Below are 25079 nucleotides of genomic sequence, written 5' to 3' on the forward strand. Positions count from 1 at the left end.
GTTTGTGACCTTTTCTCATTTACAGACCCCTACAAATCTCGAATAAAGGTGCAAACTCCTTTGGAAATCTTACCCAGCCTGTGGACCCCTAAAAACCACTGTGCTATGGTAACGGCACCCTTTCGTGGACCCCTTAGACATAGTCAGTGACTGCCCAGTGGTCCGCGGAGCATAGGTGGAAAAGCACTGTGTTACTGGCGGAGCAGGGCTGGGGCTGGGATGCTGCCAGGTGCCATGATTGAGGACAGGCATTTCCAAGTGGTAGCACATGCAGACGGTACGTCCCCAGGGAAGGACGGATCCTGCCATGTCCCCACAGTGCATACCATGCTCCTCCCAAGTACCTGGCGCTCCTTGCATATTCCACTCCTTGTAGGCTTTCTGCTTTTTCTTAATCACCTCTCTGAGATGCTTGCTCATCCAGCTTGGTCTACAACTCCTGCGTATGAATTTTTTCCCCTTTCTTGGGATGCAGGCTTCTGATGGTTTCTGCAACTTTGACTTGAAGTAATTCCAGGCCTCCTCTGCCTTTAGATCCACAAGTTTTTCAATCCAATCCACTTCCCTAACTAATTTCCTTAATTTTTTAAAGTTAGCCTTTTTGAAATAAAAAATCCTAGACACAGATCTATTTTTCTTTATCCTTCCATTTAGTTTGAACTGAATTAGCTTATGATCGCTGGAATCAAGGTTGTCCCCCTACAATCATTTCTTCTATGAGGTCCTCACTGCTCACCAAAACCAAATCAAAACGTCACACTCCAGCCCCACCTCTCACGGGCCAGACCAACACAGAGAGGGATTAGCAATGCGCGTCCTGAAGCAAGAGGGCACCACGTGGGGTTCACCCATCGGAAGGAGGCTCCGGGAGGGAACTGAGCGACTCTTCACTGCTCACCCAGAGGTTCGGTCACAGTCAACTTCAGGCTGGATTAAATAACTTCTTTGTAAAAATAAATGAAATGTCTGAGCTGGGCCAGGCCCCCTGCCCCAGCTACGAGGGCGTTTGGAGCCAGATCACATCTCTAGCCTTTATGGCTGATTGGCAAGCGTTAAGAGTTGAGCCCACATCTGCACTGCAATTAACAACCCGTGGCTGGCCTGGGCCAGCTGACTTGTGCTTGCAGGGCTCGGGCTAAGGGGCTTTCGGGCTCAGTGCTCTGGGACCCTCCCACCTCAAACATCTGCACCACAATTACACAGCCCTGTAGCCCAGATCCCATGAGCCCGAATCAGCCAGCACGGTCCAGCCGTGGGTCTGAACTGCAATGTAGACGTGCCCTCAGTGGCCATCTCTGGTGCGGCGTCTGCAGGATTGGCCAGGATGGAGTGGGGTTCCCACCCTGCCCACGCACAGAGAATGGCGCCCTCCCGCCAGGGCACAGCTCTCTAAACTGCACTGTCCCACCTCCCCAGAGCTCCGGGCACCTACTGGGCAATTAAATGGGTGCTGTCTGCCCACCCTCAGCAGCCTCTACCCCTCCCAGCCCCTGTGGGCTCAGGACAGGATGGCAGGGAACTGAATATGATAACCCTGGAGACTCATGCCTACACTTCGTGGGGTATGACTACACTGCAGAGTAACACAGATGATCTGCACCCAGGTCTGAGCCCAGGCCAGCCCAGCCAGGGCGAGCAGCGCCTCACCTGTTACTGTGCCCACGCTGGCATGGCTCTTGCCTGGGTGTCACAAGGACATCAGGGGCTTTTCCCAGGTGCTTCGTGCTGCAGTGAGCTGAGCTGCTCTAGGGATCTTTCCCAGTGAAGTGTGGGAGAACTTGTCTGTCCTCCTGGGCACACGGGGGGGAACTGTGGAAAGGTGCTGGAGGATTGTCAGCACGGAGTGATTTTTGCCTGCGCCCTCACTGCAAAGTGGGCAGGTTCCCATCCAAGCGAAAGCGGCACCCGGGCCAGCTAACCGGGGTTGAGAGCACCACCAAACTCAGAGGACAAGGTTGTGTGTGGACAGGAGTGGGCTGAGGTTCCACTGGGGTAAGAGCCTGGGTTAACTCAGCAGTGAACACAGACCCTAAGATTAGATAAGGGCCCATCTACACCACAGACCCAAATGCAGACAGGGACCTGTTCCAGGCAGCAGGACTGTAACTAGACTGATCAGGCTGGTCCCGGCACAGTTCTGACCGAGCTGGTCCCATCCACACTACAAACATGCCCCTTAGCTAACTAAGGCAGAGGACCCCATGCTGAGAACAAGCAAGCTGGCCTGACCCCGGCGTGCAGACATGGCTTCCCCAGGCCCCCTAGGGCAGGGCTCAGCAGGGCCAGCCCCATAATACTCAGCCATGCTATTTTAGGGGTAGGGGAGCAGAGCTCCCACCCCACTACACAGTGCCAGGATCGCAGCGCTCAAAGAGCGACAGCCCACATGTGACTCAAGCGTGAGTGCCTGAGTCTGCAGACAGCCTGAAACAACTGCTCCAAGGGGGTGAACGGCCCCATTCACTGCAATGGGTTAATTCTGAAACCTAACAATGGTAGTTTCAATGCCAACACTGAACCGTTTCACTGCTGATAGCTTGGGCTGGGTCTACAGTAGACATTTTTTGTGTGGGGTGGAAGGAGGAACCCATCTATTTTTGCCCAAATATTGATGCAGCTCTAGGGGAGGTTGCGCTAACATGGGTAGGACAGTGGCATTATCATTGCTGTGTCCTCTTCTGCTCGGCACAGGTCTAGGTGACACGGGTAAGGACAGCAGTGCCTGGTCTACACCAGCACCCTCCCAGCGACGAGCACTTCTGCCCTGCCTTGGCAAGACAGACTTCTCCATCACCTTGACAACTGGAGGGTGGGGCCAGCCCGAGACACACCTGATTTACTGTCACGGTGAGCGGCCAGGGGCAGCTTCTGGTCAGCTTTAAGGCTGTGTGGTTTAATTTAATGCAGCTGCTGCAGGATTTCCAGCATCGCTGCACAATCTTGGGGCCTCGCTGGAGAACGGAGGGCCAGTTTGCAATGGGGCACGCGGAGCCTGCAGCACATCCAGTCATACCGCCCGGGCGCTGCACTAAGCCCTAGACCTGGCAGTCAGCGAGCCAGGGGCTCAGGAGGAGCCGAGAAGTGACCCTGCAAGCTGCCTTGCTGTCCCTGCTTGGCAGCCTGCCCCCCAAGACCCCACAGAGGCCTGGCCCACAGTTCTCAGCTGCACGGAAGGACCAAGAGTTACTCAACCCTTTCAAAGGACCTTCTCCAGCAAAGATCTGTGCAAAGCGGAGGTGCTGAGCCGCAAGGCTCCAGCGGATTCCAGGTGTCAGGGCGGGTGAGAGGAGGTGGCTGAGGGTCCCAGTCTGAGTCAGCGCTGGGCCGCAGGACACACCAGGCCTTTCATAAGTGTTCACTAAAAACAGGAAGGAAAAACACAGCTTGCTTAGGCACTCGCGGCTCATTCAGCAGCTCAGGGGGCGGCGGGGGGGGGGGGGGGGCAGTGGTGTGGGGCCGGAGGGAGTGCTCCTCCTCAGAACAGGCAGTGCCCATTCACTGCCACACGAGCCTGTTCACTCCAGGGGCAGATGCTGCAATGCAGACACCTGCCCCCAGGAAACTGAGTCAAAGCCAGCAGCCCACTTCACATGAGTCACTGAGCAGCTGTGGGACAGCGGCCAAGTCCAGTCCCTGCCAGGCAAGGCTGGGCTCCAGCCAGCAAGCTCAGGGCAGCTCTAGCGGTCAGCATGCAACTTCCTGGGCCCCTGTGGAAGAGCGGGGAGGAAATCCCAGCAGGGAGAGGGACCCCAGGACATCCCTCCCCTACACAGCTGCCATTCAAAATGGGGGCCTCCCCTGGCCACGTGGGCCCCAAAACATTGAGTTACAAGCACCAAGCATGGACCCTTCCAGTCACAGATCTGCTCAGCCCTGAGCTGGCCTGCGGGTGCCCTGGGGGCATTTGGGCTGCTCTGTGTCCCAGGAAGGGGTGGTTGGCTGCAAGGGGCGGTCAGAACGGGCTTGGGGCCTAGGCAGAGTGCAGCCATGCAGCGAAGATCTCCCTGAAGCCCCTGGCACCAGGGGTTTCCCAACCAGCACCACCACACCAGGGTGTGGCATGCTGTAGGGGACCCACATGCCTCCCTCATCCCCCAAGAATGGTCCAGGGAGAAGCCAAGCATCAGGGCAGCCTGGGTCAATCCCACCACATCCTGCTCTCACCTGCTGAGCCCTGGCTCCCCCCCCGCCATACCAATTCTGGCCTCACACACAGAATTCTGGGTACTGAGCACCTGCCAGGATCTCAGCTGCCATGGCCAATGCCCAGGCCCACCGGTCACCGAACGCTGTAGGAGAACCCCAGCCCCCCCGTCCTCAGGCCTGGCAGGGAAGAGTCTCCCGCTCACCTGGCTATCCGGGAGAGGATCTCCTTGATGCGCACGACCAGCTTCTCGTGCTGGAGCGGGTTGCTCTCGATGGCGCTGTGCAGTTTGGCCATGTAGAAGTCCAGGGTGCCCAGCGTGGGGGTCTCTCCGGTGCCTGGGGACAGGGGCCTGGTTAGCAAAGCGCAGGAGCCCAGCCGGAGTCCCGAGCCCAGTGCCCCCAGAGGCCAGCTGCTGCGATGCACAGGCAGCCCTGTAGGGGTTAGGACTGGCACTCTACAGAGAGGGGCAGGATGCCTCGCCCGCGGCCCTTTCCAGGGCGTTTCCACACTGGGTGGAGAGCTCAGCTCTGAGGCCCACCCCTTTCGTCCCCTGCAACATCTGGGTCAAACCCCAGTTGGCCCTTCACCCCCAGAGTGAGTTTACCACACGTGGGCGTGTTGGGAAGATCCCCACGCTCTGACACAGACACTTTCTCCACCCTCTGCCTCCACCTGCTGGCTGCGTGCTGAGCCAGCCACACCCCAGCCTGGGGGAGCGTGGGGGCCAGAGTGCCAGAGACTCCTTTCTTCAGGCCACCATGGGGTGCTTTGGGATCTTTTGAGATTAGAGGGAAAGGGAGGGAGATTTCTGAGACCCCAAGCCTCACCTCCAGCCACCCCCCATGTGCAGAGTATCAGACCCCCGGGCTCCCCCTTTCTAGTGACAGCCCAGCCGACAGCCAGTGGACTGCTCAGGGAGAGGCTCCCTGTGGGCAGTGTTCCCATGATCCTCCTCTCTCTGCCTCCTGGGCTCACCTGGGATGGGGAGAGAAGCGAAGCTGGTGGTCAGGGCCTGCCGGACGGACTGGAGCTGCTGCTGCAGGGCCAGCGTCTGCCTCTCCTCCACTGCCAGCTCCTGCTCCAGCTTCTCTTTGGCGCAGCTCATGCTCTCCGTGTGCTTCTGCAGGACAGCGTTCTGCTCCTCGAACTCCGTGTTCATCTTCCGCAGACGCCGCAGCTCGGCCTCCCGCGCTGCCCCACCGCAGACAGGAGGGCGGGTCAGTGCGGAGGAAGGGGGAGAGCCCAGCTCCCCCCAACTCGAGACAGGCCTGGGGCCAACGCAGGGCTCACACAGCGGTGCCATCAATGACTTCGGTTACGGCAGAGCCCCGAGGCCCCAGCCAGGATCAGGGCCCCACGGCGCTAGGTGCTGCCCATGTTCTCGGCCCATCAGCCCCTGTACCTGGCCCCTGCTGGGCCAACTGAGGTGGAAGTTGACTCCAGGCAGGAAGCTGGGATCAGCGACTCTGTTCCGAGGGCTGTCTGGCACCCTGCCGTGAAGCTGACAGGATCAGCAGGCCAAATCCACAGGCTGCGACCCCCGCCCACCCCAAACTCGTCTTGGGGCATTAGGGGTCTAGTTTGGCTTGCTGGGAAGGATCAAGCATTGACCAGCCACATGGGCCAGGGTGGGATCAGCTACGGCAAGCCCCAGAGGTCTATTTACACCAGGGATCCTGGGCCTGCCCCCTGCTGGGAGGTGAGAGCACTGGGAACCACAGTCTCTAGCCTCCCCCGCCCCTGGCCTGGGCTGTGTCGCTGATAGTATTCTAGGGAACCCCACCGCGCTAGGCGCTGTGCAAACAGAATGCAGAACGGTCACTGCCCCAGCAAGTTAAATCCCCCCCTCCTCCAGGCTCCGTACCTTTGTTCTGGTCCAAGAATTCCTCAGTGAAGATGGGCACATCAAACGTGGAGAAGCCATCCCCGCAGCAGTCCCCGCCCTGGCCGGGAGCGATGCAGGTTAATGGCCAGTGGCCAGGACAGGTCAACTCTAGCCCAAGGGATGAACTTCCCTTCACCTGGGAGGGGTTCCTGCCCACCTTGGGGTCCAAACACCCGGCCCCTGCTCTGCTTCAGCTCAAGGATGGGGGAAGGCAGCGGGGCATAAGGGCTCCTGCCAGTCCCAACACATGGCCCCAGGGGAGCTGGTGGGTCCCACATGGGCCAGGTGATAGTCCTAGGCTCCCCACAACTGGCCAGGCCAAGACACAGTCCCCAGCCTTGGCAGCTGGAAGAGGAATTTTAAAGGATGCACAATAATTCTGGCTGTTACAGGCTCAGCTCCACATGCCACGGCTGAGTAGCTCTGTCTAATCCCAATCTGCAGTCAAGACTCCCTCATGCCCCTCTGCCAGGGCAGAGTCACATGCAGCAAGTCCGCCAATGGCCTGAAGGACATTAGGAAGGTGGCAGGGTACAGACAGGCAGCCCCTGGCCCAGTCAGTGGGTGCGTGGGCACACGGTGGGACAGACATGGACTGAGCAAGCAGCATCATCGGGGGGAGGAGGGGGCATGACACATGTACTGAGCTAAGGGCCACACAACACCAGCCGGACACACGTCACACCAGCACGGCACTGCCCGGCATGGAGTCAGGCCCCACTTCACCACTGCCACCCCCAGCTCCTGGCAGAGCCCATGCAGCTGGACAGGATTTACCACCTCATGCTCTATGAGGGACTCTGCGCTCCTCAGCTTCGCTTCCCTCAGCTGGCACCTGACAACCCAGCCCCTCCCCTGGGCACTGCCGCCCTCGCAGAGAGCCGCCAGGGTCCCTACCTTGTGCGGGTGCCCGTTCAGCAGAGTGTTCACAGACACAGAAACAGCATCCTCTGGGGGCACAAAGCGGTCAGAGGTTACTTACCTCATCCTGCTGTGCCAGGCCCACCCTGCCAGCCCACAGCACCAAGGGGGACGCTCCCAGCCCCTTCCCCACCCCAGTGTCAGTGGGGGACAGGGCAGAGTGCAAAGCCCAGCCCCACACATCCCCAGCACCAACCTTTCTTGATCTTCTTCTCCTGGATCTTCTCCGTGCACATCTTGTAGGCCTCCGACTGCTGGTACTCCCGCAGCTCCTTCATGTACTGCTGCTTCTCGCGCTCCGCCTCATCCAGGTACCTCTGAAATCACTTGGGGTCAGATGGGCACGCCCCACAGCGCACGGAAGCGGGGGCGAGGTGCAGCCCTAAACATCACCCCAGAGCCTGGATCCCAGCGAGCGGCCCAGCAAGTATTCAAGGGTGTGACTCCAGGAGTCAGGGCCCTGCTCCCCCCTTGTCGAGCGGCCAGTCAGGGGTCTCAGCATATGTCCTGCAGTTATGGAAGGGACCGGACCCCAGACCCACAGCACAGCAGCCAATTAGGGTACGTCCTGCAGACCCTGGTCCAGCCTCCCTCGGATGCAGCCTATCCTACTCAAGGTGCAATCCTTAACCAGCTCAACAGCCTGAGCGAGTCTGGAGCACGGCTGTGACCCAGGTCCCAGCTGGATGTGGCTGGGTTAATGCAAGGTGTGTCTCCCCTGGACACCCCTCCACCTCCACAGTACCTGTTTGTCTGTGGGCTGCAGTTTGCTCCATTCAGCTCCTAGCATCTTGGTGATCTCTGGGAAGGGCAGGTCAGGATGTTGCATGCGAATCTGCTCACGGCGCTCATTCAGGAAGCGGACATAGCCGGTCACTGGGGCCTTGGGGCCGTTGGGCAGAATCTTCTTCCTCTTCTTCCCTTTGGGCCAGCCCCTCTTCTTCACTGGCTGTCACCCCGTGGCAGGGGAGGGAAAGAAATCAACCAACATGCTGGACTGAAGCTCACTAAGTGACTGTGTCCACAGCAGGAAGAGAGGGACAGAGCACCACGCAGACCCCTGTCATTAGCCCTCCCGAGCCCAGGGCTCCTGGCCTCTCTTCCCATCCCCGTGCTGCAGCCACAAGGCACCAGCACCATCTGCGGCAGCCTGGCATGCTGCACAGCTACGCTAGGACTTCTGCAGGGTAAGCAAACGCATTTCTATGGAAAGGGCTATGCACAAAACCTCAGCAAAGCAGCTCCCTGCAGTGCTGTAAACCCAGCTGTCCCAGCACTGTGCGGCTGCATTTGAGCCACCGCAGGGGTCCTGTGCTCAGGGCAGGCTGGGAAAGCAGAAGAGCCAGATCACATCACAGAGGGGCTCACCTCCTCCTCGCCGTGGGGCTTCTCGCTGCTGGTCCGGGGAACTTCCCCCTTCTCCTGCTTGATGGCGACCAGGAAGTTTCCATGCTGGCCTTTGCCGGTGGCATGTCTGCAACCAGAGAGCTTGTGTCACATTCGGTGAAGGAAAAGGCTGAAGCACAACTGCAGAGACACTACTGGGCTGGCACTGCTGGTGCATGCCGCTACGCCCGGCAGCACCTCCTGCTGGGAGGGCCTGGGACTGCAGGAGCACTGAGCTTCCCACGCAGCCAGCACTCTCCACAGCCCTTCACAAGGGCGACTCCTACTGGGGGAAGCTGGGGTTGAGGTAGCAGATGGCGACTCCCTCCCAGTGCCAGAGCTCCCACACCCTTCCCCACAGCAGCCCTTGCTGGGAGAAGCTAGCACTGTAATAACTAAGGGGCTCCACAAACCCCACCAAGACCAGCATGGCCCAGGGTAATTTGGGGCACTCGTGCACACAGGTTACAGCCCAAGTCATGCCCTCTGCTGGCAGGTCAAGCAGCTGCAGAGAAGAGTCAGAACGAGAAGGGTTCTCACACAACTGAGAACTGGATCTGAAGTTATACTCCTCTGGGTACCAATTCCAAGGGCCATCCATCAGTCCTTGTAGCCAGCACATCCACTAATCTGTGGCTGGAGACAACATTCCACCCTCCCTGGCATAGTATGGAGAGAAGGAAAGGGCTGGTACTGGTGTATCATAGAGGAGAGTTTTGCCTTCATCTGGAGCATCTTACACAAGCCACAGCCCAAGGCAGAACAGCAAACTAGGGCCCAGCTCCCGCAATCAGATATTCCCCCAGGGAACCCCAGTGGTGCTCCACCTCAACAAGTCCAGCTACAGGATCAGGAGGAGTGAAGACAGGAATTAGAAATCAAAAAGCAATCCATAAGAAACGCAAAAACAGGGAAGTAAATAGCAGCAGATATAACTTAGCAGCTATGAAGTACAGAAAATTAATAAGGGAAGCTAAAGACATCAGGGAAAAAACCATGGCTGGCAAGGCTAAGGACAATAAGAAGGAATTTTTTTAAGTATATAGGGACAAAAGAAATCCTAGCAAAGGTACAGACCCATTACTAGATGGAGAAAATAGAACTGTTAATGATGATTCAGAAAAAGACAGAAGTGTTCTGTTCTGCATTTGGAAAGAGGCAGTATCATATCGTGCACCATATGAGCATGATGAAGTACTTTTGAGTCCCTTGGTAACTAAGGACGATGTTAAACAACATCTGCTAGGGATAAGTATTTTTAAATAAGCAAGCCTGGCGAACTTGCACCAAGAGTCTTAAAAGAGCTGGCTGAGGAGATCTCAGAGGAGATGTTAATTTTTAGTATGTCTTGGAATACCAGGGAAATTCCAGAAGACTGGAAAAGAGCTAATGTTGTACCAGTATTCCAAATGTGCAAGTGGGATGACTCAGATAACTATAGGCCTGTTAACCTGACATCAATCCTGGGCAAAATAACGGAAAATACAAAATGATTTAATTGATAAAGAATTAATGGCTGGGAGCATAATTAATGCCAGTCAGCATGGGTTTATAGAAAACAGGTCTGGTCAACAAGCCTGATTTCATTCTTTGAGATTACAAGCCTGGCCGATAAAGTTAACTGTGTAGACGTAACAGACTTTGGTGAGGTATTTGCGTTTCTACTGCTTGACATTCTGACTGAAAAACTAGTAAGCTCCACTATGTATAATGCAATAAATGGATTAAGAGCTGGCTAAGTGACAGATCTCAAAGAGTAATTGCCAATGGGGAATGACCATCAAACAGGGGTGTTTCTAGTGGGGTTTCACAGGGACTGGTACTAGGCTTGATGCTCTTCAACATGTTCATCAATGATCTGGAATTAAATATAAAACCAGTGTCGATAATGTTTGCAGACAACACCAAGATTGGCTGAGTGGTAACTAAAGCGGAGGACAGGGCAGTCATACAGAGTGATCTGGAGCACCTGGTAAACGGGGCCCATTCAAACAAAATACATTTTAATACAATCAAATGCAAAGTTATTCATCTAGGAACAAAGAAAGCAGTGTCTGCAAAAGGGTTTAGAGGTCATAATGGAGAAGCAACTCAACATGAGCTCCCAGTGCAACACTATGACAACAAAATCTTTGATGCGATCCTTGGCTGTACAAACAGGGAGTAGCGAGCCGGAGCAGGGAGTTGATTTTACCTCTGTATGTGGCATTGGTGAGACCGACACTGGAACACTGCGTCCAGTTCTGGGGTCCACATTTTAAAAAGGCTCTTGAAAAATTGAAGAAGGTGCAGAAAAGAGCCATAAAAATGATCTGGAAAAATGCCTTGCAGTGGGAGACTTAAAGAGCTCAATCTGTTTAGCTCATCACAATCAAGAACTGCCTTGATAACAGCCTACATGTAACTGGGGCGAAAATACCAGGGACTAACGGGCCGTTTAATCTAGCAAAGAGGGGCAGACCAAGAACCAGTGGCTGGAAACTGAAGCCAGACAAATTCACATTAGAAATTAAGCCCAACATTTTAACAGTGAGGGTGATTAATCATTGGAACAAACTACCAAAGGAGCCTCCACTTGTTGATGTCTTCAGATGAAGGCTGGCTGCCTTTCTGGGAGATGCATTAGCCAAACAAGCTATTGGGCTCAGTCCAGGGGTAACTGGGTGAAGGTCTCTGGCCCTTGCTATGCAGGAGGTCAGACTAGATGATCTAATGGTCGCAGAAAACTTAAGCTCTATGAATCTATTACCTAGATTTGATTGCTGTCAGGCACTGTAGGACCTGTCAGCATCACCATGACCACCACAACAGTCAGCCTGTTGCAGTCTGGTAGGGGGAAAGAATCTGCAACACTTACAAGATGCCAGCGGCCAGCTGTTTTGCAGCATGCGACATGACCAATTTCTGCAAACACCAGCTAATGCTCAAGCAGCTCAGACCAGGCCACCTGTAATGTACAATCAAGTTTCATTATGGACATTTCAGCAACTGGGCAGCAGGAAGCAAATCCCAAACCCAGCAGCAACTGAGCAAGCTACAATCCCACCAAAACAAGGTCCCAGTGCCCACCTGACACATCCCACTCAGGAGGAAGTATTGTCTCCTGCTCTGGTGGCTCAGGACTCCTGGGTTCTATTCGCAGCTCACATACTAGCTCATTGTGTGACCCTGGTCAAATAACTTCCCTTATCACCTCTAGAAGCAAAATGATAAATTCGCAAACAAAACGAGGCTATTTAAATTGCAACCTTAACATTGCACAGAAAAGAAAAGATATTCCAGAGATACAATAATGTAAAGCAACATTGGCACAGTACTGCATACTTAACAGTCTGACTAGCAGCTGCTTTTCTGTGGATGTTGCTTGGGGAATTTCCCAGTTGATTTATTTCAATTTATATAATAAAAGATGCTCATTTGAAGCTCTAGGTGCCCTGATCCACAACCTACTAAAGTTCACAAGCATAACACTCTAATGTGAATTACAAGTTGCACTCTCAGAGTGCTTCACGGGCTTCTTAGCGCTGGGGAAACTGAGGACCGGAGGCATGGAATGACTTGTGCAAGGTCACCCAGCGAGTCAGTGGCAAAGGCAGAAACAGAATCCAGGCATCCTGGCTCCCAGCCCCTGCACTGAGCACGCGACACAAGTGGTTACTGCAACAGGAGAGTCACAGAGACACCTAGGAGAGGGAAACTGGGGAGACAGGGGCAGAGAGGGGCGGGATGGGGAGCTCTGCCCCCCCCATCTTATAGCCCTTTATTGACTAACAAGGTCAGACTAGGGGAAGAGCACCCAGCACTGCTCCCCCACCTCCCCTGCACCATCTGCAGCAGCTCCTTCCCCGGGGCTCCTTTTAGCCCCCAATCCAGGACCCCCACACTCCTCCAATCCCCCACCTCCTCCCCTGCCCCCCCCCACACTCCTCCAATCCCCCACCTCCTCCCCTGCCCCCCCCCACACTCCTCCAATCCCCCACCTCCTCCCCTGCCCCCCCCCACACTCCTCCAATCCCCCACCTCCTCCCCTGCCCCCCCCCACACTCCTCCAATCCCCCACCTCCTCCCCTGCCCCCCCCACACTCCTCCAATCCCCCCACCTCCTCCCCTGCCCCCCCCACACTCCTCCAATCCCCCCACCCCCAATCCCCTCCAATCCCCCACCTCCTCCCCTGCCCCCCCACACTCCTCCAATCCCCAATCCCCCACCTCCTCCCCTGCCCCCCCCACACTCCTCCAATCCCCCCACCCCCAATCCCCTCCAATCCCCCACCTCCTCCCCTGCCCCCCCCCCACACTCCTCCAATCCCCCCACCCCCCAATCCCCTCCAATCCCCCACCTCCTCCCCCGGCCCCCCCCCCACTTCTCCAATCCCCCACCTCCTCCCCCGGCCCCCCCACACCCCTCCAATCCCCCCGCCCCCACCTTCTCCCCTGCTCCCCCCCCCCCACACTCACCTCCTCCACAGCCCCTCCCGCCTCCAATCCCCCAAACTTCCCTGACTCAGCAACCCTGTTCCTCAGGCTCAACCACCCTTCCCTGCTGCCTCCGCCCCGCCCACCATGGTTAGTTAATAAACTGCCCACACCTAGGACTCGGATTGGTCATCCTGGAGGCAATATGCAGATAAAGCAGAGGGTGATTGGCCGGAGCGGCCTCTGTCAGAAACAGAGGGGGGGCTACGGCAGCGCGCGCTGGCTGCGTCAAGTTCGGTTGCGCGCGACTGGGGCCCCAACCAATCAAGAATCGGTTTCCGGAGCCTCAGCCAGAGGAGGGTCTTAAAGGGCCAGTTACCAAATGTAATCGACTCCCCTCCCCCTTCCCCTGCGCAAGCGCCAGCCAGAGTCTGTGACACCCGCCCCCTCCCCACACCCCCCACCCAACTGAGTCTGTGACCTACATCTCACAGGTCGCGGGGCAGGGATAGCTCAATGGTTTGAGCACTGGCCTGCTAAAGCCAGGATTGTGAGTTCAATCCTTGAGGGGGCCATTTGGGATCTGGGGCAAAAATTGGGGTTTGGTTCTGCTTTGAGCAGGGGGTTGCACTTGGTGACCTCCTGGGGTCTCTTCCAGCCCTGATATTCTCTGATTCTATGATCTCCTCAGCCCTCCCACACGCAGGGTCTGTACCCCCCTTCCCGGCAAGGTCTCTACCGCCACCAGCCAAGATCTGTACCCCCCCAGCCAGGGTTTGTACTCTCTTCCCACACACCCCTGCCAGAGTCTCCAGCCACTCCCAGCCAGGACCCCCCCAATATGCCTCCCCCATACAGCCAGGACCCCCTAAACTTGGAGACACAAAATTTGCTTGGTTCTGGACAAGCCTCCAGCATTTTGTGAGCCTGCCTCAAATCGCACATGACAATCTGCCATTTTTGGCCTTGGCTGAGAGTCAAAGGAGCCCCAGAAAAGTTAAGTCAGGCGGTGCAAACCCTACGGGGTGGGAAACAGGCACCAGAAGCTCCTGGGCATCCCCGAGAACCAGAAGCACAGAGCTGTGCACAGACACAATGTCGATACCCAATGGCCGCAGTGGATCTGTGTCCAGGGTTCTTTTTAAAACCATCTTCAAGGTACAGATACAAAATAGTCACTTGGTCAACGTCTCGTGCCATGCAAGTAACACGGCAATGCCCCAGCCCAGATGTGATGCTTCCCGGGAGGACCTAGGTCTGGGGGGCTCCTTCCTACCACCTGCCCTTAGCATGAAGAAGCCTCGTCAGTGCCTGCTGGGAGTCAGGTCCCCAACTCTCTCTCTCCCCAAGTTAGCGACTGCACACTCCAACCCCCTGCGCTCTCCAAGCGTCTCCCTGGAGCCTCCAGCACCTGGTTCACTGGACACTCGCGGTATTCACAGATTCGCTGCTTCCAAAGAAACGGTTTCGCCTCAGATCACCAGCGTCGCCTCGGATCACCGCTCCGCTTAACGCACAGCGCTCAGATCTGTTTACAGTGAAATCAGGCCTAGGGTTACTTAACAGCGCCCAGAGACTCAGGTAGTAGCAAGTAGAAATATTGGAAACAAATGGTTACATATAAACCAAAATGCTAACAAGAATTCTAGAGTCTTGACCTCCTTAACAAGATACTTTCATAGCCCGTGGAATATTGCTCACCAGCATGTTCCAGCCAGGCTGGCTGTGGCCCTGCTTTCATAACACCAACACTTGTTGATTTGCCTCCTGAATGGAGGAGCCTGTGTTTCCTTTTGCCCTCCAGATATACCTTAACAATCCTGTGTCTTTAGTCATAAAGAGGATACCTCTGCTGTTTGGTTTATCCTGTGACGTTCCTCTCTTGTGATTTCACAATCTTTTCTTCTGCCTAGAACTACACTGTGAGGCATACAACAGACCATACGCACATGAGAAGATTTGGACGTGTGCCTCTGTTACGTCCTGCCTGAAAGGAACATGTCTGAGACACATCACCTTCTGGTGACCTGCCTTAACTTTTCAATATAGATACTAGGGCTGTCGATGAATCACAATTAACTCACGTGATTAACTCAAAAAATTAATCACGATTAATTGTTGTTTTAATCGCACTGTTAAACAATAGAATACCAAGTGAAATGTATTAAATATTTTGGATGTTTTCCTGCAGATACATATATATTGTATTCTGTGTTGTAATTGAAATCCCACCCCTCCCGCAGGGAAGAGCTGAGAAAGACACAAAAAAGGAAACCAGCTGCTGCAACCAGCTAATTAACCAACATGTGCACAAACCTCTTAGGACACACAAATCGAATTCCCTTCTTGAAAAAGGTAAATTTTATTAATAAAAAAAGAAAGAAAGAAAATACATCAGGGAACTCAGGCTATTGCTAGATGTTAAAAGAGCAACTACAAGGATTAAGCATCAAGAATAGCTTCCTTGAGGTCCAGCTGAAAGGTAACAAGCAAAACAAAAGCACCTGGGGTTAGCGCAGAGGACTCCACAAGCCATAATGAAATAAAAGGAATAAACCTAATCGCTTCTTCCGAGACATTTCCTCATCTGCTCACATAGCTGGGGTTTTAAATGAGTAGATTCTAGGTATGATACCGATGATTTTTTCATACCTGGCCCAAGCTTCTTACAGCATAGCTCTGCCCTGTCGGCCTCTCCCTGGGAGAGCATCAACAGACAGACAAAAGGGGAGTCTTTTTTCAATTTGAAAAAGTTCTAGCCTTCCCATTGGCTCTTTTGGCCAGGGGCCTGCTCCCTTCCTTTTACTTATGCATAGCAGGGAGACTTTTTAACCCTTTAGAGGTAGAGCAATTAGAGAATAGCTACTAAGAGGGATTTTATAGCTGCTGGCTGGCTGCATGTCCATAAAAGGGAGCTACCCCACCTCTCATCTATCACACCCCACCCAAATCATAGATGGTGTTGGCCAGCCTGGTTCAGGTCGGGTCCACACCAGCTGGGATTTCTTCGTGGAGGTTTAGGAAAACAGAGTTAATAAGATACATGCACCTCTAATTTTACTACTAATTATATGAAGAACTAAACAGTATTTTCCACATTTTAAGGACTACAATGACTTAGAATACAGAGACATTTTTACCCATCTGATTCTGGGAAACTTTCACGGGAGAATGCATCAGCCAGTTTGTTAGAAGCTCCTGAAATGTGTTGTATTTCAAAATCAAAGTCCTGAAGATCTAAACTCCACCAAAGAAGTTTTTTGTTAGTCTCTTTGACTGTGTGAAGCCACTTCAGTGCAGCCTGATCAGTCTGCACATGGAAACGCCATCCCCAGATGTATGGATGCAGCTTCTCCAGAGCGTAAACAATGGCGTAACATTCCTTTTCTGAGACTGACCAGTCACTTTCCCTCTCAGAAAGTTTTTTGCTGAGGAACACGACAGGATGGAATTGTTGATCTGGTCCTTCCTGCATTAAAACTGCTCCTACACCATGCTCAGACGCATCTGTGGTTATGACAAAAGGTTTGTCAAAGTCCAGGACCCTTAGTACAGGGTCAGAGGTAAGTGCTGCCTTAAGCTGGTTAAAGGCTTTCTGACACTTCTCACTCCACTGAACTGCATTTGGCTGTTTTTTCCTGGTTAGGTCAACCAGTTGGGTGGCAATTTGGCTGTAGTGTGGTACAAATTGTCTGTAATACCCAGCCAAGCCCAAGACAGATTGGACCTGCTTCTTTGACTTAGGGACAGGCCCATTTTGGATAGCATTTACTTTAGCCTGTAGGGGGTTGATAGTTCCTTGAACCACCTGGTGTCCAAGGTACATTATCCTGTTTAAGCCTATTTGACATTTTTTGGCCTTAACGATTAATCCCGCCTCCCTTATGCGCTGGAAGACAGCTTGGAGGTGTTCCAGGTGTTCTGCCCATGAATCTGAGAATATAGCCACATCGTCAAGGTAGGCGACTGCAAATTCCCCAAATCCAGCCAGAAGGTTATCTACTCTACCAGTCTCTGGAAGGTGGCGGGTGCATTTTGCAGTCCGAAAGGGTGCACATTAAATTCATACAGCCTGACGTGGGTGATGAAGGCTGACCTTTCCTTCGCTGATTCATCTAGCTGCACTTGCCAGTACCCTTTAGTTAAATTTAAGGTGGAGATGAATTGTGCACATCCCAGTTTCTCCAATGGCTTATTTGTGTGTGGCATTGGATAGTTCTCTGGGTGAGTTACAGCATTTAGCTTACGGTAGTCCACGCAAAAGCGGATTTACGTGTCTGGTTTGGAACCAGAACCACTGGAGAGGCCCATGCACTCTCGGAGGGGCAGATTACACCCATCTGTAACCTGTCCTTGATCTCCCTTTCTATCGCGGTTTTGGCTTGAGGGGCTTGGGCTCTAATTGGGCAAGCATCACCTGTGTCAAGGGAGTGGTACACCCATTCTGCCCGGCCTGGGGTGGCTGAAGACATTGGCGCGAAGCTGGTGCACAGCTCCTGGATTTGCTGTCGCTGCTTACGCCCAAGGGTCATGGAAAGGCTCACCTCTTCCACACCACCGTTGCTTTTTCCTTCATAGTGGACTCCTTCAGGTCACTCCGCGTCGTCTCTTTGGAGTGACGAACTGGAGAACCTTGATTTCTCAGGAATAAAAGAGCTTTAGAGAACTAACATGATATACTTAAGGTTTTAGGATAGGGTCTGGGAACACGATGAGGTAATGAACAGCTCCCAGGTGCTCTCGAACCATGAATGGCCTCTCCTACAACGCTTCCATCTTATTGGCCTGGAGCGCTTTCAGGACCATGACTTGGTCACCTGCTCTGAAGGAATGCTCTCTGGTATGTTTATCATACCAGGCCTTTTGCTCTTGCTGAGCATCGTGTAGGTTTTCTCGAGCAAGAGCTAGAGAGTATTTGAGGGTGTTTTGCAGGTTGTTTACAAACTCCAACCCCTCCTCCCCCCACTTCGTTTATCACAGGGCCCATAGAGATAATTAATTAGGGAAATAATTAATCCCCATTCCCCGAGATGGCCTGAAAGGGAGTGATCCCGTCCTATCCAGCCCATCAGGCCTGAGACGTCTGCGCATATGAGGTAGAAGGGATTGAAGTTTCCCACATCTCTTGGGAGGCTCCCTTGCTACTCATCCCTTTCAGCCACGACCCTTCGTCCTCATCACCCGACCCCTGCCTGGTCCCTCGTGACCACCTTCATCTCCTCCGCCGCCTCCCAGCAACCCTGGAAACTCCCCTCCTCCTCCACCACCACACGGTTCCTCATGGTCTCATCAGCTTCGACTCCACCACCGCACGGCCCCCCCATGGTCCTCCCTCCTCCACCGCACGGTCCCCCATGGTCCTGGCTCCTCCACCGCCGAACGGTCCCTCATGGTCCTCCCTCCTCCACCGCCACACGGTCCCTCATGGTCCTGGCTCCTCCACCGCCGCATGGTTCTCATGGTCCTCCCTCCTCCACAGCCGCAAGGTCCCTCATGGTCCTGGCTCATCCACCACCGCACGGTCCCTCATGGTCCTTCCTCCTCCACCACCGCACGGTCCCTCATGGTCCTGGCTCCTCCACCACCGCACGGTCCGTCATGGTCCTGGCTGCTCCACCACCGCACGGTCCCTCATGGTCCTCCCTGCTCCACTGCACGGTCCCTCATGGTCCTGGCTCCCCCACCGCCGCACGGTCCCTCATGGTCCTGGCTCCCCCACCGCAGCACGGTCCCTCATGGTCCTGGCTCCTCCACCGCCGCACGGTCCCTCATGGTCCTGGCTCCTCCACCGCCGCACGGTCCCTCATGGTCCTGGCTCCTCCACCGCCGCACGGTCCCTCATGGTCCTGGCTCCTCCACCGCTCCACGGTCCCTCATGGTACTTCCTCCTCCATCGCACGGTCCCTCATGGTCCTGGCTCCTCCACCACCGCACGGTCCCTCATGGTCCTCCCTCCTCCACCACACGGTCCCTCATGGTCCTGGCTCCTCCACCGCCGCACGGTCCCTCATGGTCCTCCCTCCTCCACCGCCTCATGGTCACTCATGGTCCTGGCTCCTCCACCGCCGCACGTTCCCTCATGGTCCTGGCTCCTCCACTGCAGCACAGTCCCTCATGGTCCTCCCTCCTCCACCGCCGCATGTTCCCTCATGGTCCTGGCTCCTCCACCGCCGCACGGTCCCTCATGGTCCTCCCTCCTCCACCGCTGCATGGTCCCTCATCGTCCTGGCTCCTCCACCGCTGCACAGTCCCTCATTGTCCTCCCTCCTCCACCGCCGCATGGTCCCTCATGGTCCTGGATTTTCCACTGCCGCACAGTCCCTCATGGTCCTCCCTGCTCCACTGCACGGTCCCTCATGGTCGTGGCTCCTCCACCTCCGCACGGTCCCTCATGGTCCTCCCTCCTCCACCGCCGCACGGTCCCTCATGGTCCTCCCTCCTCCACCTCCGCACGGTCCCTCATGGTCCTCCCTCCTCCACCTCCGCACGGTCCCTCATGGTCCTCGCTCCTCCACCGCCGCACGGTCCCTCATGGTCCTGGCTCCTCCACCGCCGCACGGTCCCTCATGGTCCTGGCTCCTCCACCACCGCACGGTCCCTCATGGTCCTCCCTCCTCCACCGCACGGTCCCTCATGGTCCTCCCTCCTCCACCGCCGCACGGTCCCTCATGGTCCTGGCTCCTCCACCTCCGCACGGTCCCTCATGGTCCTCGCTCCTCCACTGCCGCACGGTCCCTCATGGTCCTCGCTCCTCCACCGCCGCACGGTCCCTCATGGTCCTGGCTCCTCCAAAACCTCACGGTCCCTCATGGTCCTTCCTCCACCGCCGCATGGTCCCTCGTGGTCCTGGCTCCTCCACCGCTCCACGGTCACTCATGGTCCTCCCTCCTCCACCACACGGTCCCTCATTGTCCTGGCTCCTCCACCACCGCACGGTCCCTCATGGTCCACCCTCCTCCACCGCCTCACGGTCCCTCATGGTCCTCGCTCCGCCACCGCCGCACGGTCCCTCATGGTCCTGGCTCCTCCACCGCCGCACGGTCCCTCATGGTCCTGACTCCTCCACCGCCGCACGGTCCCTCATGGTCCTCCCACCTCCACCGCCGCACGGTCCCTCATGGTCCTCCTTCCTCCACCGCCGCATGGTCCCTCATGGTCCTGGCTCCTCCACCGCCGCACGGTCCCTCATTGTCCTCCCTCCTCCACCGCCGCACGGTCCCTCATGCTCCTGGCTCCTCCACCGCCGCACAGTCCCTCATGGTCCTGGCTGCTCCACCGCCGCACAGTCCCTCATGCTCCTGGCTGCTCCACCGCCGCATGGTCCGTCATGGTCCTGGCTGCTCCACCGCCGCACGGTCCGTCATGGTCCTCCCTGCTCCACTGCACGGTCCCTCATGGTCCTGGCTCCTCCAAAACCGCACGGTCCCTCATGGTCCTCCCTCCTCCACCGCCGCATGGTCCCTCGTGGTCCTGGCTCCTCCGCCGCCGCATGGTCCCTCGTGGTCGTGGCTCCTCCACCGCCGCACGGTTCCTCGTGGTCCTGGCTCCTCCACCGCCGCACGGTTCCTCGTGGTCCTGGCTCCTCCACCGCCGCACGGTTCCTCGTGGTCCTGGCTCCTCCACCGCCGCATGGTCCCTCATGGTCCTGGCTCCTCCACCGCCGCACGGTCCCTCATGGTCCTCCCTCCTCCATCGCACGGTCCCTCATGGTCCTGGCTCCTCCACCGCCGCACGGTCCCTCATGGTCCTGGCTCCTCCACCGCCGCACGGTCCCTCATGGTCCTCCCTCCTCCATCGCACGGTCCCTCATGGTCCTGGCTCCTCCACCACCGCACGGTCCCTCATGGTCCTCCCTCCTCCACCACACGGTCCCTCATGGTCCTGGCTCCTCCACCACCGCACGGTCCCTCATGGTCCTCCCTCCTCCACCACACGGTCCCTCATGGTCCTGGCTCCTCCACCGCCGCACGGTCCCTCATGGTCCTCCCTCCTCCACCACACGGTCCCTCATGGTCCTGGCTCCTCCACCGCCGCACGGTCCCTCATGGTCCTGGCTCCTCCACCGCCGCACGGTCCCTCATGGTCCTGGCTCCTCCACCGCCGCATGTTCCCTCATGGTCCTGGCTCCTCCACCGCCGCACAGTCCCTCATGGTCCTCCCTCCTCCACCGCTGCATGGTCCCTCATCGTCCTGGCTCCTCCACCGCTGCACAGTCCCTCATTGTCCTCCCTCCTCCACCGCCGCATGGTCCCTCATGGTCCTGGATTTTCCACTGCCGCACAGTCCCTCATGGTCCTCCCTGCTCCACCGCACGGTCCCTCATGGTCCTGGCTCCTCCAACGCCGCACGGTCCCTCATGGTCCTGGCTCCTCCACCGCCGCATGGTCCCTCGTGGTCCTGGCTCCTCCACCGCCGAACAGTCCCTCATGGTACTGGCTCCTCCATCACCGCACGGTCCCTCATCATCCTCCCTCCTCCACCGCCTCAGGGTCCCTCATGGTCCTCCCTCCTCCACCGCCTCACGGTCCCTCATGGTCCTCCCTCCTCCACCGCCGCACGGTCCCTCATGGTCCTGGGTGCTCCACCGCCGCACAGTCCCTCATGGTCCTGGCTGCTCCACCGCCGCACGGTCCCTCATGGTCCTGGCTGCTCCACCGCCGCACGGTCCGTCATGATCCTGGCTGCTCCACCGCCGCACGGTCCGTCATGGTCCTCCCTGCTCCACTGCACGGTCCCTCATGGTCCTGGCTCCTCCAAAACCGCACGGTCCCTCATGGTCCTCCCTCCTCCACCGCCGCATGGTCCCTCGTGGTCCTGGCTCCTCCACCGCCGCATGGTCCCTCGTGGTCCTGGCTCCTCCACCGCCGCACGGTTCCTCGTGGTCCTGGCTCCTCCACCGCCGCATGGTCCCTCATGCTCCTGGCTCCTCCACCGCCGCACGGTCCCTCATGGTCCTCCCTCCTCCATCGCACGGTCCCTCATGGTCCTGGCTCCTCCACCGCCGCATGGTCCCTCATGGTCCTGGCTCCTCCACCGCCGCACGGTCCCTCATGGTCCTGGCTCCTCCACCGCCGCACGGTCCCTCATGGTCCTGCCTCCTCCATCGCACGGTCCCTCATGGTCCTGGCTCCTCCACCACCGCACGGTCCCTCATGGTCCTCCCTCCTCCACCACACGGTCCCTCATGGTCCTGGCTCCTCCACCACCGCACGGTCCCTCATGGTCCTCCCTCCTCCACCACACGGTCCCTCATGGTCCTGGCTCCTCCACCGCCGCACGGTCCCTCATGGTCCTGGCTCCTCCACCGCCGCTCGGTCCCTCATGGTCCTGGCTCCTCCACCGCCGCACAGTCCCTCATGGTCCTGGCTCCTCCACCGCCGCACAGTCCCTCATGGTCCTCCCTGCTCCACTGCACGGTCCCTCATGGTCCTGGCTCCTCCACCGCCGCACGGTCCCTCATGGTCCTCCCTCCTCCACCGCCGCACGGTCCCGCATGGTCCTCCCTCCTCCACCGCCGCACGGTCCCTCATGGTCCTCCCTCCTCCACCGCCGCACGCTCCCTCATGGTCCTGGCTCCTCCACCGCCGCACGCTCCCTCATGGTCCTGGCTCCTCCACCGCCGCACGCTCCCTCATGGTCCTGGCTCCTCCACCACCGCACGGTTCCTCATGGTCCTCCCTGCTCCATTGCACGGTCCCTCATGGTTCTGGCTCCTCCAAAACCGCACGGTCCCTCATGGTCCTTCCTCCACCGCCTCACGGTCCCTCATGGTCCTGGCTCCTCCACCGCCGCACGGTTCCTCATGGTCCTGGCTCCTCCACCGCCGCACGGTTCCTCATGGTCCTGGCTCCTCCACCGCCGCACGGTCCCTCATGGTCCTGGCTCCTCCACCGCCGCACAGTCCCTCATGGTCCTGGCTCCTCCACCGCCGCATGTTCCCTCATGGTCCTCGCTCCTCCACCGCCGCACAGTCCCTCATGGTCCTCCCTCCTCCACCGCTGCATGGTCCCTCATCGTCCTGGCTCCTCCACCGCTGCACAGTCCCTCATTGTCCTCCCTCCTCCACCGCCGCATGGTCCCTCATGGTCCTGGATTTTCCACTGCCGCACAGTCCCTCATGGTCCTCCCTGCTCCACCGCCGCACGGTCCCTCATGGTCCTCCCTCCTCCACCGCCGCACGGTCCCTCATGGTCCTGGCTCCTCCACCTCCGCACGGTCCCTCATGGTCCTCGCTCCTCCACTGCCGCACGGTCCCTCATGGTCCTCGCTCCTCCACCGCCGCACGGTCCCTCATGGTCCTGGCTCCTCCAAAACCTCACGGTCCCTCATGGTCCTTCCTCCACCGCCGCATGGTCCCTCGTGGTCCTGGCTCCTCCACCACCGCACGGTCCCTCATGATCCTCCCTCCTCCACCGCCTCACGGTCCCTCATGGTCCTCGCTCCGCCACCGCCGCACGGTCCCTCATGGTCCTGGCTCCTCCACCGCCGCACGGTCCCTCATGGTCCTGGCTCCTCCACCGCCGCACGGTCCCTCATGGTCCTCCCTGCTCCACTGCACGGTCCCTCATGGTCCTGGCTCCTCCAAAACCGCACGGTCCCTCATCGTCCTTCCTCCACCGCCGCACGGTCCCTCATGGTCCTAGCTCCTCCACCGCCGCACGGTCCCTCATGGTCCTGGCTCCTCCACCGTCGTACGGTCCCTCATAGTCCTCTCTCCTCCTCCACCACACGGTCCCTCATGGTCCTGGCTCCTCCACCACCGCACGGTCCCTCATGGTCCTCCCTCCTCCACCACACGGTCCCTCATGGTCCTGGCTCCTCCACCACCGCACGGTCCCTCATGGTCCTCCCTCCTCCACCGCCTCACGGTCCCTCATGGTCCTCCCTCCTCCACCGCCTCACGGTCCCTCATGGTCCTCCCTCCTCCACCGCCGCAAGGTCCCTCATGGTCCTGGCTCCTCCACCGCCGCACGGTCCCTCATGGTCCTGGCTCCTCCACCGCCGCACGGTCCCTCATGGTCCTGGCTCCTCCACCGCCGCACGGTCCCTCATGGTCCTCCCTCCTCCATCGCACGGTCCCTCATGGTCCTGGCTCCTCCACCACCGCACGGTCCCTCATGGTCCTCCCTGCCCCACTGTACGGTCCCTCATGGTCCTGGCTCCTCCAAAACCGCACGGTCCCTCATGGTCCTTCCTCCACCGCAGCACGGTCCCTCATGGTCCTCCCTCCTCCACCGCACGGTCCCTCATGGTCCTCCCTCCTCCACCGCCTCATGGTCCCTCATGGTCCTCCCTCCTCCACCGCCTCACGGTCCCTCATGGTCCTGGCTCCTCCACCGCCGCACGGTCCCTCATGGTCCTGGCTCCTCCACCGCCGCACGGTCCCTCATGGTCCTGGCTCCTCCACCGCCGCACGGTCCCTCATGGTCCTGGCTCCTCCACCGCCGCACGGTCCCTCATGGTCCTCCCTCCTCCATCGCACGGTCCCTCATGGTCCTCGCTCCTCCACCACCGCACGGTCCCTCATGGTCCTCCCTGCCCCACTGCACGGTCCCTCATGGTCCTGGCTCCTCCAAAACCGCACGGTCCCTCATGGTCCTTCCTCCACCGCCGCACGGTCCCTCATGGTCCTGCCTCCTCCACCGCCACACGGTCCCTCATGGTCCTCCCTCCTCCACCGCACGGTCCCTCATGGTCCTCCCTCCTCCACCGCCGCACGGTCCCTCATGGTCCTGGCTCCTCCACCTCCGCACGGTCCCTCATGGTCCTCGCTCCTCCACTGCCGCACGGTCCCTCATGGTCGTCGCTCCTCCACTGCCGCACGGTCCCTCATGGTCCTCGCTCCTCCTCCACCGCACGGTCCCTCATGGTCCTCCCTCCTCCACCGCCGCACGGTCCCTCATGGTCCTGGCTCCTCCACCTCCGCACGGTCCCTCATGGTCCTCGCTCCTCCACCGCCGCATGGTCCCTCGTGGTCCTGGCTCCTCCACCGCTCCACGGTCACTCATGGTCCTCCCTCCTCCACCACACGGTCCCTCATGGTCCTGGCTCCTCCACCACCGCACGGTCCCTCATGGTCCTCCCTCCTCCACCACACGGTCCCTCATTGTCCTGGCTCCTCCACCACCGCACGGTCCCTGATGGTCCTCCCTCCTCCACCGCCTCACGGTCCCTTATGGTCCTCCCTCCTCCACCGCCGCACGGTCCCTCATGGTCCTGGCTCCTCCACCGCCGCACGGTCCCTCATGGTCCTGGCTCCTCCACCGCCGCACGGTCCCTCATGGTCCTGGCTCCTCCACCGCCGCACGGTCCCTCATGGTCCTG

At 58.1% G+C, this 25079-nt stretch overlaps 1 protein-coding gene across 4 annotated transcripts in view; it reads right to left on the reverse strand.

The window, feature by feature from the left end:
* Window positions 1–629: 629 nt before the first annotated feature.
* Window positions 630–25079, reverse strand: part of HMG20B (high mobility group 20B) — an 89646-nt gene continuing 65196 nt past the window's right edge. The window contains exons 1-10 of one of the 4 annotated variants that reach the window (XM_077841904.1): window positions 12838–12884; window positions 11197–11285; window positions 8322–8427; window positions 7699–7902; window positions 7150–7270; window positions 6930–6982; window positions 6012–6090; window positions 5123–5338; window positions 4350–4482; window positions 630–3358 (exon numbers count right to left, since the gene is read on the reverse strand). In XM_077841904.1, coding sequence (XP_077698030.1) covers window positions 3346–3358; window positions 4350–4482; window positions 5123–5338; window positions 6012–6090; window positions 6930–6982; window positions 7150–7270; window positions 7699–7902; window positions 8322–8427; window positions 11197–11234 — 963 coding nt within the window. In that variant the 5' untranslated portion in view covers window positions 11235–11285; window positions 12838–12884 and the 3' untranslated portion in view covers window positions 630–3345. Of the gene's footprint in view, window positions 3359–4349; window positions 4483–5122; window positions 5339–6011; window positions 6091–6929; window positions 6983–7149; window positions 7271–7698; window positions 7903–8321; window positions 8428–11196; window positions 11287–11408; window positions 12126–12797; window positions 12885–25079 lie in introns of those variants that run through there. The other 3 variants (XM_077841902.1, XM_077841903.1, XM_077841905.1) reach the window with 3 other exon arrangements.

This window comes from Eretmochelys imbricata, chromosome 25, assembly GCF_965152235.1.
Source record: "Eretmochelys imbricata isolate rEreImb1 chromosome 25, rEreImb1.hap1, whole genome shotgun sequence".
Lineage (NCBI taxonomy): Eukaryota > Metazoa > Chordata > Testudines > Cheloniidae > Eretmochelys > Eretmochelys imbricata.